The 14077-nt window shown below is 40.8% G+C and overlaps 1 protein-coding gene across 1 annotated transcript; it reads left to right on the top strand.

Moving 5' to 3' along the window:
• Positions 1 to 1842: 1842 nt before the first annotated feature.
• On the top strand, positions 1843 to 4041 carry LOC147522287 (uncharacterized). The gene has a single exon (XM_086567460.1). The coding sequence runs from the start codon at positions 1843 to 1845 to the stop codon at positions 4039 to 4041; it is 2199 nt and encodes a 732-aa protein (XP_086423586.1).
• Positions 4042 to 14077: the final 10036 nt, after the last annotated feature.

Here is a 14077-nt window from a genome sequence, read left to right as displayed (position 1 = left end):
CTATGTATTTCTTGTATAAGAAATTTATTTTGATATATAATACCAATTAATATTGAATTAAAACATGTATTTATTCATTTTATTATTGTAATTATTAAAAAATTTGCTATATAAACATCAATCGGTCCGACCGAGTCGAACTATGGTTGAACCATTTTAACAAAAAATCGGTTCGATTACCGGTTTGGTTTCAAAACATTGGTTCTAAGTCACAATGCCCATAGAGATAAGATAAGGAGAACAGCGAGTATTCAGCAGGTCAACGAGTCGCCCAGAGGACAGCGATACAGTGCAAAGTCAATGAGCGAGGAAGACAAGATTACATTCTCCAGGGCAGATCTCCGAGCCGTCGATACCCCACATGAAGATGCGTTGGTCATTCCAGTGGCGATGGGTAATTACATGGTCAAAAGGGTACTGATTGATTGTGGCAGCGCAGTGGACTTGCTGTTTAGGGGAGTGTTGGAGGAGATGAGGATTGATCCGGGGCAACTAAGGCCGCCGTGGTCCAGCTTGTATGGGTTTAATGGGAGCATCACGGAGCCTATATATGGGAGAACTTCTATTACTAGTGATGATAGGGCCCGTGATGGTGTTCTCAAGATTTATGGTGGTTGATTCCAACTCCCAATATAACGCAATCCTGGGGAGGAGATGGATACACGAAATGAAGGTGGTGCCTTCGACCTATTATCAAGTTATTCGATTCCCCACCCCAACAGGAATGTACGAGGTCCGCGGAGATCAGGTGGCATTGAAGAACAAATACCGTGATTACGATTAAAAGGATGTTCCGCTGCCCCGAGGCTTAACCAAATAACCCCAAGCAAAGGCAAGCATATCAATTATAATGCGGGGCAGTGGAAGGGGCGGAGGAAGCCGTGGTGGGCCCAAAGACTTTGGATGAACTGGAAGTAGTAAATTTGGGAAAGGGCAAAGAAGAGAAGTTTACATCGGTTGGGTCTAATCTGATGGAGGAGTGGAAGGATGCAAAACCAGTGAGACAGAAGATGATCGGGGGAGTGAGACCTAAGTACGCGGAAGGAATCCGGGAGGAGGTTGCCAGGCTGAAGGGAGTGGGAATCATAAGGGAGGTGGAGTTCATGGACTGGCTATCCAATATAGTCACGGTCCCAAAGAAAAACGACAAGGTGCGAATGTGTGTCGACTTCACGGACGTAAATTTGGAGTGTCCCAAGGACAGTTATCCTATGCCGCGAGTAGATGAGTTGGTGGACAAGATGACGGGGTTCAGAATGTTCTCATTTATGGATGCATCCATGGGATACAACCAGGTTGCTATGTATGGACCTGATCAGGAAAAGACATCCTTCGTAGTGGAAGGGGGTACTTACTGCTATACAAGAATGTCGTTCGGGTTAAAGAACGCAAGATCCACTTTCCAACGGTTGGGGGAGAAAATATTCGAAAGTAAAATTCGAAAGAGCATTGAGATATACATAGATGATATGGTGGAGAAAAGCATGTCAAAGGAAGAGCATCTGGAGGGGTGAGGGAAACATTCAGGATACTGCGAGCCCACAATTTGAAACTCAACCTAGAGAAGTGCACATTCGGAGTCACCACGGGAAAATTTCTGGGGTATATAGTCACACAGCGGGAAATAGAGGCAAATCCCAAACAGATAAGGTCATTGGTGGAGATGCCGTCGCCGCAGACGGTGAAAAAGGTGTAGCGGTTGGCTGGAAGAGTCGCGGCCTTAACAGATTCATTTCAAAATCATCTGACAAATGTAGGCCGCTGTATAGGCTACTGAGAAACACCACAGATTTTGCATGGACAACGGAATGTGAAGGAGCATTTCAGGAGTTAAAAAGGTATATGGGGGAAGCACCTCTGTTGTCGCGGCCCAAATTAGGAGAGAAGCTATATTTGTATCTGGGGGTCACGGATTATGCAATCAGCTCGGTCCTCATTCGCGTTGTGGATAAAGTGGAAAAACCAGTGTACTTCCAAAGTAAGACTTTGTTAGATGTGGAGACTAGATACAGCCGAGTGGAGAAATATGCTATTGCCTTGATATTCTCAGCCCTGAAGTTGAAACCGTATTTCGAAGCCCACGTAGTGATCGTGGTGACGAATTTGCCCCTTAAACAAGCTCTGAGGGCGGAGAAGTCAGGAAGAATGCTGAAATGGGTCGTGATGTTGAGTTCATATGAGATCCAATATCAGATTAGAACGGCAGAGAAAGATCAGGCCGTGGGAGAGTTTTTGGCAAAGTTCCCGGCGGAGGATCCTACATGGGGGGAGGAGATGGTTTTGGAGCCTGAGCGAGAAAAGGAACTAGATCGCCTAAACCCATGGGATGAGAGGAATGGTTGGAGGATATTCGCGGATGGCTCAGCAACGGATGCAGGCAGTGAAATAGGCGTGGTGCTGGTTACGCCAGATAACAATAGACTCAAACAGACAATGAAGTTGGGATTCGCAGCGTCAAACAATGAGGCAGTGATTGCTGGCATAAGGATGGCTGAGAGCTTAGGCGTGAAGGAACTTATTGTTTACTCCGACTTAAATTTAGTGGTATGCCAAGCAAATGGAGGGTTCACGGCAAGATGCCCCAGAATGGCAAAGTATTTGGGAATCTTACGCAGTTGGGCGGCGAAATTCACACAGATTCGATTTGTTCATTTGAATCGTGGGGAGAATCGCCACGCAGATGCTCTGGCCTATGTGGCCGCAACCATTCCAGGATCCGAGGAGAGGGCCATCGAAGTGAGGAAATTGGATAGACCGAGTACCGAGGAGTCTTTGGAGATACTGAATACCGCGGGGGAGGACGAAGGTTGGATGGAGCCCTTCAAGCAGTTCTTGTCAAGGTGTGAGGTGATGGACCCAAGAGAGAAACGAAGACTGGAACAGGCATCCCAGAGGTATACGCTGATAGGAGGGGAATTGTACAGAAATAATTTCAATGGACCTTTATTGAAATGTTTGGGACCGAGGCTAGCGCAAGAGGTGCTCGGGGAGCTACACGGGGGAGATTGTGGGAGCCATTCAGCGGGTAAGACAATGGTACACCGGTTGTTAATGCAAGGATACTTCTGGCCCCACATGAAAAGAGACCCTGTGGAGTTTGCCAAAAAATGTGAGAAATGTCAGAGATTTTCTCAACTGATATTTGCCCCAGCAGAGCCGCTGCACAATGTGTCTAGTCCATGGCCATTCGCGATGTGGGCCCTCAATATAGTGGGACCGCTGCCCATGGCCAGAGGTAAGAGGAGATTCATGTTGGCCGCAACCCACTACTTTACAAAGTGGATTGAGGCCGTGCCGCTGCAACAGGTGAAGGAGGTACAAGTGGTCAAATTCTTGTGGGAGAACATTATATGTCGGTTTGGGTTGCCCTATGCTATTATCGCGGACAATGGAACCCAGTTCACGGGATCGAAAGTGAAGAAGTTTTTGCAAGCCTATCATGTTAAGCAGGGGTTCTCGGCCTCATACAACCCCGAGGGCAATAGACAGGTTGAGTCTTCCAACAAAATCATACTTAACAATCTCAAGAGGAAACTGGAAGACAAGAAGGGGTCGTGGGCCGACGAATTAAACCATATGTTGTGGGCCTATCGGACTACACCGCAGACCACTACCAAGGAGACTCCCTTTTCGTTGGCATATGGTGTAAAGGCTGTGATACCTTCAGAAATGGTGGCGGCGACCACTCAAACTCGAGCTGTCGAGGATGGATCAAACTGGGGAATCCTGTCCAGGGACATAAATTTGGCTGAAGAGAGAAGAGATACCGCACGCATTAAACTGGAAGAGTATCATCGCCGCCTTCAAAGGCAGTACAACAAGAGGGTGAGACTGAGGAGATTCAAGGTAGGAGATCGGGTGCTCCGCCGAGTGATCCCCAACACAAAGAAAATGAGCGAGGGGAAATTGGGTCCAATTTGGGAGGGACCCTACACTGTGGTTGACGTGGGAGGGACATGCACCTACAGGTTACAAACCTTGGAAGGGAAAATGGTGGAGAGACCGTGGAATGTAAGGTTGTTGAAAAAGTTTCATGAATGAATGTAATGGGAGAAGCTGTCAGCTGCATGAGCTATTTGTATATATATAAAACCATAGCACTTTTGGGATGGATAATGTTACATGAACTTTGCTTGTCCTTCAGAGTGAAGGAAATGGAAGGGAGGAGCCATTCACAGACAAGAGGTCCGAGCTCAACTGGGGCAAAATGAGTTGCCCCATGGCGGATATGAGGTCATAGGCAAGTGGAGGCGAAGGGGTTTCCACCTGTCGCGGACAAGGGGTCCGACCTGAGTAAGGAGAAGGAGTGGAGCCCCGGCATAGGCAGGGGCAATCAAATCACCGAGTCAAGAGAGGGAAGGCAAATCGAGTTGCTCCCAGTAGGAGAGGCAAAAATATAAACATGAGTTTCACTGCTAATTGAGCCCATAAACAGATAAAGCATAGACGACAACATATTGGACAAGTAGATAACACAACCATCACATTCAGTCCTCCGTAACATCAGGAGGGGAATTAAAACAAAATATAGCATAATCAGTGTGGCAAAAACATCAACAAATGAAACCAAGAAAGGACATAACAAAACAACTCCCAACACAAGGGACACTTAAACATTCTCACGAATCACTGCATTAGCGGCCTCCTCAATTACTGCATCCGCAGCCACGTCAATGGCCCTAGGGACCAAGTCAGTTACCTCAGCTACCTCAGAAGCGGGTTCCATGGGCGCCACCGCGACCTCAGACACAGGGGCAGCGACAGGTGCTTCAGGAAGGAGGTGGCCTTCTTTGATAAGCATGTCATGCTCCTCCTTGACCTTCTTGGCCACCCTCTTGTCGCTTGGGCCCGAAATTGATCCTGGAGCGCATCCATGTCAGATTCATGTTGTTTGAGGAGACGATCGCCCCCGGTGCTACGGGAGAGATCGCGATGGCTGCATTATGCTGCGATAAGAGGGTTTCGCGCTGATGACTCAAGCGGTCATTAACCTTATCCATGTAAGCAAGGTGGGAGGCCTCAGCAGTCTTGAGCTCGTCCTGGGTTCTGAGCTTATCTAGTTCTGCGACACTATTTTGTTGTTCAAGACGGGCGGCTTCTTTATCCAGCTGTTCAATTTTGGACCTTGCGCCAAAGAAGCCGCGGATCATGTAGGAGACGTCCAAGCTCATCTAAGAGAGAGAACAAGAGTCAGGTTACTTGGAAAAGAAGAGGGGAGATACATAATGCGAGGGAAAGGGTACCTTCTCCCAGCTAGTGTAGAACGAAGTTCAATGACTATCAAAGGAGCCCCTTTCAGCATACAGATATCTTTGGGGAGGTGGGACCCATAGAACAGGGAGGAAGCCACTCCAGGGTTGTCCAAGGCCGAATTGTTGATGTTGATGGTGCGATTCCGGACCTTGAGCGGCGGGCGAGGGGGTGGATTGTGGTGACCCCTTTGCCCCGTCGGGAGCCACCTCCTTCCCAGCCGCTGCGGCGAGGGGGGGGCAGTAGGTAGGGAAGTAGACAAATTGGCTGGAGTCTCATCAGACACAGAAGTCCGCGGACGCTTAGAGGCCAGGCCAGGAGACGAGCGGGCGACCGTGGAGGGAGCCACTTCGGTGACAGATCCTCATCCGAGTCACTGTCAAAGAGCATGCACTTGTTAGCACCCATATCGGAGTGGGGGGAAGTTGCAGAGGGAGAATGAGGGGATAGGTATTGATCTTCCCAAGTGGTCAGGGATTGGTAAGAGGGACGGACTGCAGAATGAGAAGGGGAGTTGTTAGACGGAGGTGGGGGACGGCGGAAAGGTATTGGGTGGTGTGGAGATTTCTTGGGGTGGTGTCTTTTCCGGGGAGGCGGGGAGTTCCGCGGCTTTCTCTCCTTGGGGTGAGGGGGACGGAAAAAAGGGGCACTATACCCTCCAATAACCTTCAATTGGGGGTCCGACAGTAGTGGAGTGGTTGTGGTAGGATCAATTCCAAGAACCGCAGACTGAGAGGGTCCAAGATCGCGGAGCTTCTGGAAAATTGTGGAGGAGATGTGGTCGTAGGGTCGCGACTTCGAGTCCGGTCGCCAACCTGTAGAAAAGAAGTGCAAGATTAGATGAGGAACCATTGAAGGATAAATAAAAGGGGTACTCACCATCGAAGGAAAGCGGATGAGATAAAGTAAGATTGGGCCGGAAGGAAGATCTGCGGATAGGAAGTTTCCGGAGATGTACAACAGATAGTGGTGCCACACCTTGTCTGATGAGGTGACACAGAGGACAAAATGTTGCTTCCTAGGGTGGACACAGAAAGAATGGTAGCCCACGCTGACATCCTTTGTGCTCTTTTTGATGTAAAAGTGGGCAGTCATGTCACGAACCGTTATCTTGGGGATTCTAGATTGGTTGTAATGGTTCGTGGAATACATAACCCTCCAGAAATTGCCAATGCCTTGGCAAAAGGGGATGTTAAAATGGTTACACACCTCGACGTCAAGACGGGTGAGGGGTAAGCGGAGGCCGGCAACAATCTGCCCTACCGTGGCCACGAGACACCCTGGTTTGTAAGGAACTAAGTAAGGAAAGTAAGTTAGGTCAGGCACATGCTCTAAAATGACATCAGCAGGTATACCGTACGCCGCCTTAACAACTTCTAGGTTAGGTCTACGGCTGCGCGGGGGAGGCGGCGGAAGGGCAAAGGGATGCCTGGAAGTGGATGGAGCCTCGGTCGGATCTAGGGGAGGGGAAGGGGAAACACCGCGGGAAGGGGAGGAGGAAGAGGCGTTGGATTTGGAATCCGACATTGAAGAAAGGAGTCAAGGAAGAATACACACCGTCACGACAATTGGAGATGGGGAAATCTTTAGTTCAAAGGAGAAATGCACAAAACAACAAGTAAAGGGAAATAATGGGAGAAGAAGACCAACATGAGGAAGGGGGAAGAGCAGTGGGTACAAGAGCTCGGGCGTAAGAAAAAGAAACAAAGCACAACCACACACTTGATCGGAGTAGACAAAAGGAGGAGAGGGGTGAGTGGTGGTGAGAATAAATCTAGAGGAGAGTGAGAAACTAAATGAGCAAGAAAGAGAATCGAGCGGGCTTTTATAAGAGGGAAGGGTAGAAGCGTAATCTGGGAGGAGCTGAAATCGAGGAGACACCAAAAAAGCCAGCCCGGGGATGACGCGTGGATACATGAGAATCGAAGGAAAGTAGGCCACAGTCACGTGGGGGGCGCGTGAATCTAGCGGTACAAGGGTGGTGGAAGGCCCCGACTAGATAATGGAACCCGCCGGACTCTCGAGCCCCCGATCGTGTAACAATCGCGGACTCGAGAGGGGGCATCTGTGGTGGTAGGATAAGGGGATCCTGGAAATCAGCGGACGGCGGCACCCAGGTCAGCATAAGATACATAGCCGTGGTTCACAGGATCGAGATGGGACATCTATCGCGGTACGGAAACCCTACACATAGAAAGAAGAAGACCGCGAGATGGATGGACAGGTGGAAGGCTAGGATTGAGAGAGGGAAAGATATAAAGGAAAAGAAGGGAGAGAGAAAAAGGGGAGGGGTTCCAAGAAAGGAGACCAAAGAAAGAGGGAGGCAACCCAAAGAGAGAGAGAGGAATAGTGTTAGGAGTTGTAATAGTGTTTGAGAAATAGTGAACGTTAGTCTGAACTGTATTTGGGGGGTGAAACAGACATTTTATAAAGCCTTTTCAACACACAAAATATTTAATAGATCCCGGGCGTATGCCCGAGTCCAAAATCTAGTTATTATTAAGGTAAAAGACTTGGAAAAGGAATAGAGTCTTTGTTTAATTGGAATTAAGATTTCCAATTGCGTAAGAGATTAGAGATCACACGTGTTTTCACCGCAAATGCAACTGCACTGAACTAATCTAAAAAAATAAACTAGATGCAAAACCTCAATAAATAATTAACGGGAAATTGGAAACTGGATGCAAACTCATTGAACTAACCTCAAACAATAATTAACGGAAAATCAGAAACTATATGCAAATGCAATTTTATCAAATAACAAACGAAAAATCAAAAACTTGATGCAAATGCATTAAACTAATCTCACAGAATAATTAACGGGAAATCAGAAACTGGATGCAAATGCATTGAACTGACCTCAAATAACAATTAATAGGAAATTGAAAATTGGATACAAATGTATTGAAGTAACCGAAAAGAATAATTAACGAAAAATCAGAAACTGGATACAACTGCATTGAACGATCTCAAAAAATAAATAACGAAAATTAAAAATTAGATGCAACTGCATTGAACTAACCTCAAAATATAAATAACAAAAAATTAGAAACTGGATGCAAATGCATTAAACTAACCTCAAAACATAGTTGAGTTATATGTTGTGGGAATGTCTTGATAAGTATAGTTTTGCATTTAAAATGGTGTTTATCTTATCTCTTTCCGTATAATTGAGAACTCTTTGCTATTCAAGTAGCTTCAATATATATGAACTTCGCCTTATTAGGCAATCTCACAAAACTTTAATCAAACATTTATTATTAAACAATAAAATGAAGTTGAAGGGTTTTATCAAAGGCGAAGTTATTTTTTTTAATGGTGAGTGAGGTTCTCACGTTATAAGAAATTTGATTAAGTGATCAATATAATATTAATATATAATAGTTCTGGATATTTGCAAATATTTTTTAGAATAATTAATATAACAACACCCGTTCGAAGATAATCTTTGAAGATTCCACATAATGAGTCATGCATAATTTATAGAATAATTAACAGGAAATCGGGAACAGGATAATCTTCGATGATCCCACATAGTAAATTAAACATAATTTACTTTTTATGTCATGTTTGCAAGGACACTACAGATGGATCAGTAGAAGTTGGTATTACACACCACATTGGATAATTATAAGGAAATCGGAAACTGGATTCAAATACATAACTAAGCTCAAAGAGTAACTAACGGAAAATCAGGAACTTTATGCAAATTGCATTATACTAACGACAGATAATAACTAACGGGAAATTAGAAATTGGATGCAAATTCTTAAAAAATATTTAACAAAAAATCGGAAATGGTATACAAATACATCAAACAAACCTTAAATAATAATTAATGGGAAACTGAAAACTGGATGCAAATGCATTGAACTTAACTTAAAAAATAATTAACAGAAAATCAAAAATCGGAAATGGTATACAAATACATCAAACAAACCTTAAATAATAATTAATGGGAAACTGAAAACTGGATGCAAATGCATTGAACTTAACTTAAAAAATAATTAACGGAAAACCAAAAACTGGATGCAACTGCATTAAACTAAAATAAGAGATTATTAACTAACGGGAAATCAGAAATTGGATGCAAATACATTGAAATAACTTCAAAAAATAATTAACTAGAAATCGAAAATCGGATGTCCTCAAAGCATAAATGTCCACTTTTTTAGCCTTCTCACATGAGTAATTACGAGTAATTAGGAACCCAAAACGAAATTGAGTTTATAAAAATAGACTTTTACATGTATGCAAACTGTATAGAAAATTGTAAACTATCGAACTAACCCAGAAAAACAATTAACGGGAAATCAGAAATTGGATGCAGATGTATTGAACTAACCTCAAAGAGTAATCCTCAAATAATAATTAACAAAAAATCGGAAACTTGATGCAACTGCATTGAACTAACCTCGATCAAAGAATAATTAATGAGAAATTAGAAACTGGATGCAATGTACTATATTAAACTAACATCAAAGAATAATTAATTGAAAATCAGAAACTTGATGCAAATGCATTGAACTGATAACCCTAAAACATATTTGTATTATATGTATGGGGAATATATGTCTCGACAAATATAGTTTTTCATTTTAAGTATTGTTTATTATAATTCTTTTATTATGATTGGGAATGCCTTGCTATTCAAGTAGCTTAAATATTATTTTCGCCACATTGGGCATTCTCACAAAATTTCAATCAAACTTATATTATTAAACCTAACAATAAAAAGAAGTCGATGAGTTTTATCAAAGTTTGGTGCTTTCTTTTTATAGAGAGTGGTGCAAGAAATTTAAATGAGTAATTAATATAATTTTCATATCTCATAGCTATGCATAGTTGTTAATATTTTTTAGAATAATTTAATATAACGACGACACACGTTTCATAGGACACGTTCATGTGATAAATCTTTTCAAGTGGGAGTGGTGTATTCTTTGAGGATATGAAAACAATCAATCTGTTTTAGTGATTTGTACATATTAGTACGTAAGCCGAACGGTGATGATTTACCGCTAAATCACAATAAATCTAATAAAACTATTATACAAGCTAGATCGAGTTGAAGATAATTCTATTTGAAAATTATGGATTAATATTCTAAACCACAAAGTCAAGAGGCTATCTCAATTTGATCCCTTAGCTTCCAAGTACTTATGCACCATAATCGTTGCTCATTAACGTATTTCAGTTTATTTTCAATAAAAATATATTATAATTCAAAAATTTGCCTCTAAATCACCATAAATCTAAGAAAACTATTATACAAGTTAGATCGAGTTTAAGATAATTCTATTTGAAAATTTCAGATTAATATCCTAAACCACAAAGTGAAGGCTATCTTAATTTGATCCCTTAGTTTCCAAGTACTTATGCACTATAATCGTTGGTCATTAGCGTATTTCGGTTTATTTTCAATAGAAATATATTCTGATTCAAAAATTTGCCGCTAAATCACCGTAAGTCTAAGAAAACTATTATACAAGCTAGATCGAGTTTAAAATAATTTTATTTGAAAATTATGGATTAATATCCTAAACCACAAAGTGAAGAGGCTATCTCAATTTGATCTCTTAGTTTCCAAGTACTTATGCACCATAATTGTTGGTTATTAACGTATTTCGGTTTATTTTCAATAAAAACATATTCTGATTCGAAAATTTGTGTGAGACATTTTGTAAAGCCTTTTCAGCACACAAAATATTTAATAGATCCTGGGCGTATGCTCGGGTCCAAAATCTAGTCACATCTCTATATTAAAGCAGAGTACATATTATGTGGACAATCTCTTTCTTAGGTGGCGCATTCTTGAGACATAGGTATGCCACGTGGGCATTCTTAACTAATCATAAGAAGTTTCCTAATACAACATGAACTCTTAATCTTAAGAAGTTTCATAATACAACACAACTTTAATAAGTCAATCAATATTTGACAAAGAAATTTTATATGACTCAAATAAGAACACATTACTAAATCAACTCAAAAAACATATGTTAATGATTATCAGTCATTGAATTCCTCTCAAAAATTAAGGGGATGCGAATTTTAGAAATAATTCCGGCCATATGGGCTGGTCTAAAACCTTGTTAATATTAAAGCTCCACCACAAGGGGTATTTTTCTAGCTCTTTTAAAATTTCACGTCATCAACTTCTATTAAAATGGGAATTTCTCTTCTATTGAAAAAGAAATATATAGCACTCCTAATTAAAACGGGAATCCTTCTCCTATTAAAAATGGAAATCACACTTCTAAATTAAAACGGGATCCCTCATCCAATTAAAAAATGGAAATCATTATCTTATTATAATGGGAATTTTTCTCTGAAAAAAAATCTAACACTTCTAATTAAAACGGGAGTCCTTCTCCTATTAAAAACAGAAATCACACTTCTAAATTAAAATGGGATCCCTCCTCCAATTAAAAACCGGAAATCAATCTCCTATTATAATGAGAATTCTTCTCCTATTGAAAAAGAAAAATCTAGCACTCCTAATTAAAACGAGAATCTTTCTCCATTTAAAAACGGGAATTACACTTCTAAATTAAAATGGGGTTCCTCCTCCAATTAAAAAATGGGTTTTTAAAACTTAATTAAAATAATTTATTGATAAATTAAAATGACCACAAGAGGTATTTTTCTAGCTCTCTTAAAATTTCACGTCATTAACTCCTATTAAAACGAGAATTCATTTTCTATTGAAAATAAAAATTTTAGCACTTCTAATTAAAACGAAAATCATTCTCTTATTATAATGGGAATTCCTCTCTTATTGAAAAAGAAAAATCTAACACTTCTAATTAAAATAGGAATCACACTTCTAAATTAAAACGGGATTCCTCATCCAACTAAAAAACGGGTTTTTAAAACTTAATTAAAATAATTTATTAAGAAATTAAACTGGTTTTAAAGACTTGATCAAAACAATTTGTTAGGAAATTAAAATTGGTTAGCGGCGAAAACAAGAATCACAATTTGTTAGAAAATTGCTATATGTATAGTTATGATTATTGGGCAAGTTTTTAAAAAGTCGGTGCGTATGCACGGATCTACTTTTTAATATTAATATTAAATCTCCCACAAGTGGTATTTTTCTAGCTCTTTTAAAATTCTACGTCATCAACTCCTATTAAAATGGGAATTTCTCTCCTATTGAAAGAGGAAAATCTAGCACTTCTAATTAAAATATGAATCCTTATTCTATTAAAAATGGAAATCACATTTCTAAATTAATAAGGGGTCCCTCTCTCAATTAAAAAATGGGTTTTTAAAACTTAATTAAAACAATTTGTTGAGAAATTAAAATAAGTTTTTAAGACTTGATTAAAATAATTTGTTGGAAAATTAAAAGATTAGCGACGAAAACAGGAATCACGGTTTGTTATGATTGTTGAGCAAGTTTTAAAAAGAGCCGGTGCGTATGCAAGAGTCTACTTTATAGTTTTAATAATAAACCTCCTACAAAATGATATTTTTATAGCTCTCTTAAAATCTCACGTCATCAACTCCTATTAAAACAGGAATTCCTCTTCTATTGAATTTTTTTTTATAGCACTTCTAATTGAAACGGGAATCTTTCTCCTATTACAATGGGAATTTTTTTGTAATGCCCGTATTTAAAATACATATTTATTAATTAATTAAATTATTTATTTAAAAATCAGCTGGATTGGATTTGGATATGTGGGCCTGGTTTCTGGGCCCGAGTCTGTATTGGGCTTGGGTTTCAGACCCAAGTATATAAACACATTTTTCTAGAGAATAGGGTTTTGAAGATAATAAAAATAATGAAAATGGAGGCAGAGCTAGAAGCTCGTTTGCTGGAGGGTGGAGCGTGACAATTCGGGCTAGGAGGATTCGTCGAGCTGTTAATAAAGGTGAGTAGCTATTTTGCTATTTCACCGGATTTATAGTTGTCGCATATCGGTATACTGTTTAATGTTTATGTTTTTTATACTGTTCATTATATTGTTTTGATTCGTCGCCGAAGTCGAAGTTAAAACCCCGAAAGTGAAACTTCGGAGTTGATATAGAACTGTCGAAGTTATGAACAAAGCGTTCATGGAGGTATGACCATGAAACGACCGCCTTTGATTAGGTTGTTTTGTTTTGTGGGATCGGTTGTGGGGTTAGTGCGATTGCCATTGGTGGTGATTGAGGTCGTCATGGAAATTTGACCGTGAAGTTTGTTGAGGGAGGCCCAAGGAAAATCGCTTCGCTTTAAAATCACCGATAATAGTTTATGCAACTATTATTGTTGATTTTCGTTTTTTATTGTGGATGATGGGGTTAAGTATTGGAGATTGGTGGTGGTTGTTGGGATGGGTTGTGGAAAGCGGCGTCTTTGTCGTCATGGGTGTTGGAAAGGGCTGTTGAAGCTCGAAGCTCCATTAATGGCGGTTCGACCAAACCTCCGCCAGTAAAACAGTTTGAACTGTTTTTGGTTGATTTGTGAGTTGTTGATGTATGTGTGAATGTTGGAATTTGATGGGGGCTGTTTGAGAGCTTAGAGAAGCCATTAATGGCGGTCACGATTTTCAGATCTAGATTTAGAAAGAGTGTTGATTGTATGATTTTCGGTTTTGGCTTTTGTTAAAGTTTAAAGGGTTTTCATGAGGAGGGAAACCGACTTGATGAAATGGGAGATGGTGGTGGCCGGAAATTTGGGCTGCTGGTGGTGGAGGAAAATTGGAGAAGATGAACAGTAACCCATTTCGGGTTTGGGCTTGGTTCTTTGGGCCCGATTTTAGTTGTGATTAGTTGGTTTGTTAGCTGGGCCGAAATGTTTAAGTTTTTGGGCCCGGTTTGTTTTAGTTGT

The sequence above is a fragment of the Coptis chinensis genome, chromosome 1, assembly GCF_015680905.1.
Source record: "Coptis chinensis isolate HL-2020 chromosome 1, ASM1568090v1, whole genome shotgun sequence".
Taxonomy (NCBI): Eukaryota; Viridiplantae; Streptophyta; class Magnoliopsida; order Ranunculales; family Ranunculaceae; genus Coptis; species Coptis chinensis.
This window is presented reverse-complemented; position numbering and strand designations above follow the sequence as displayed.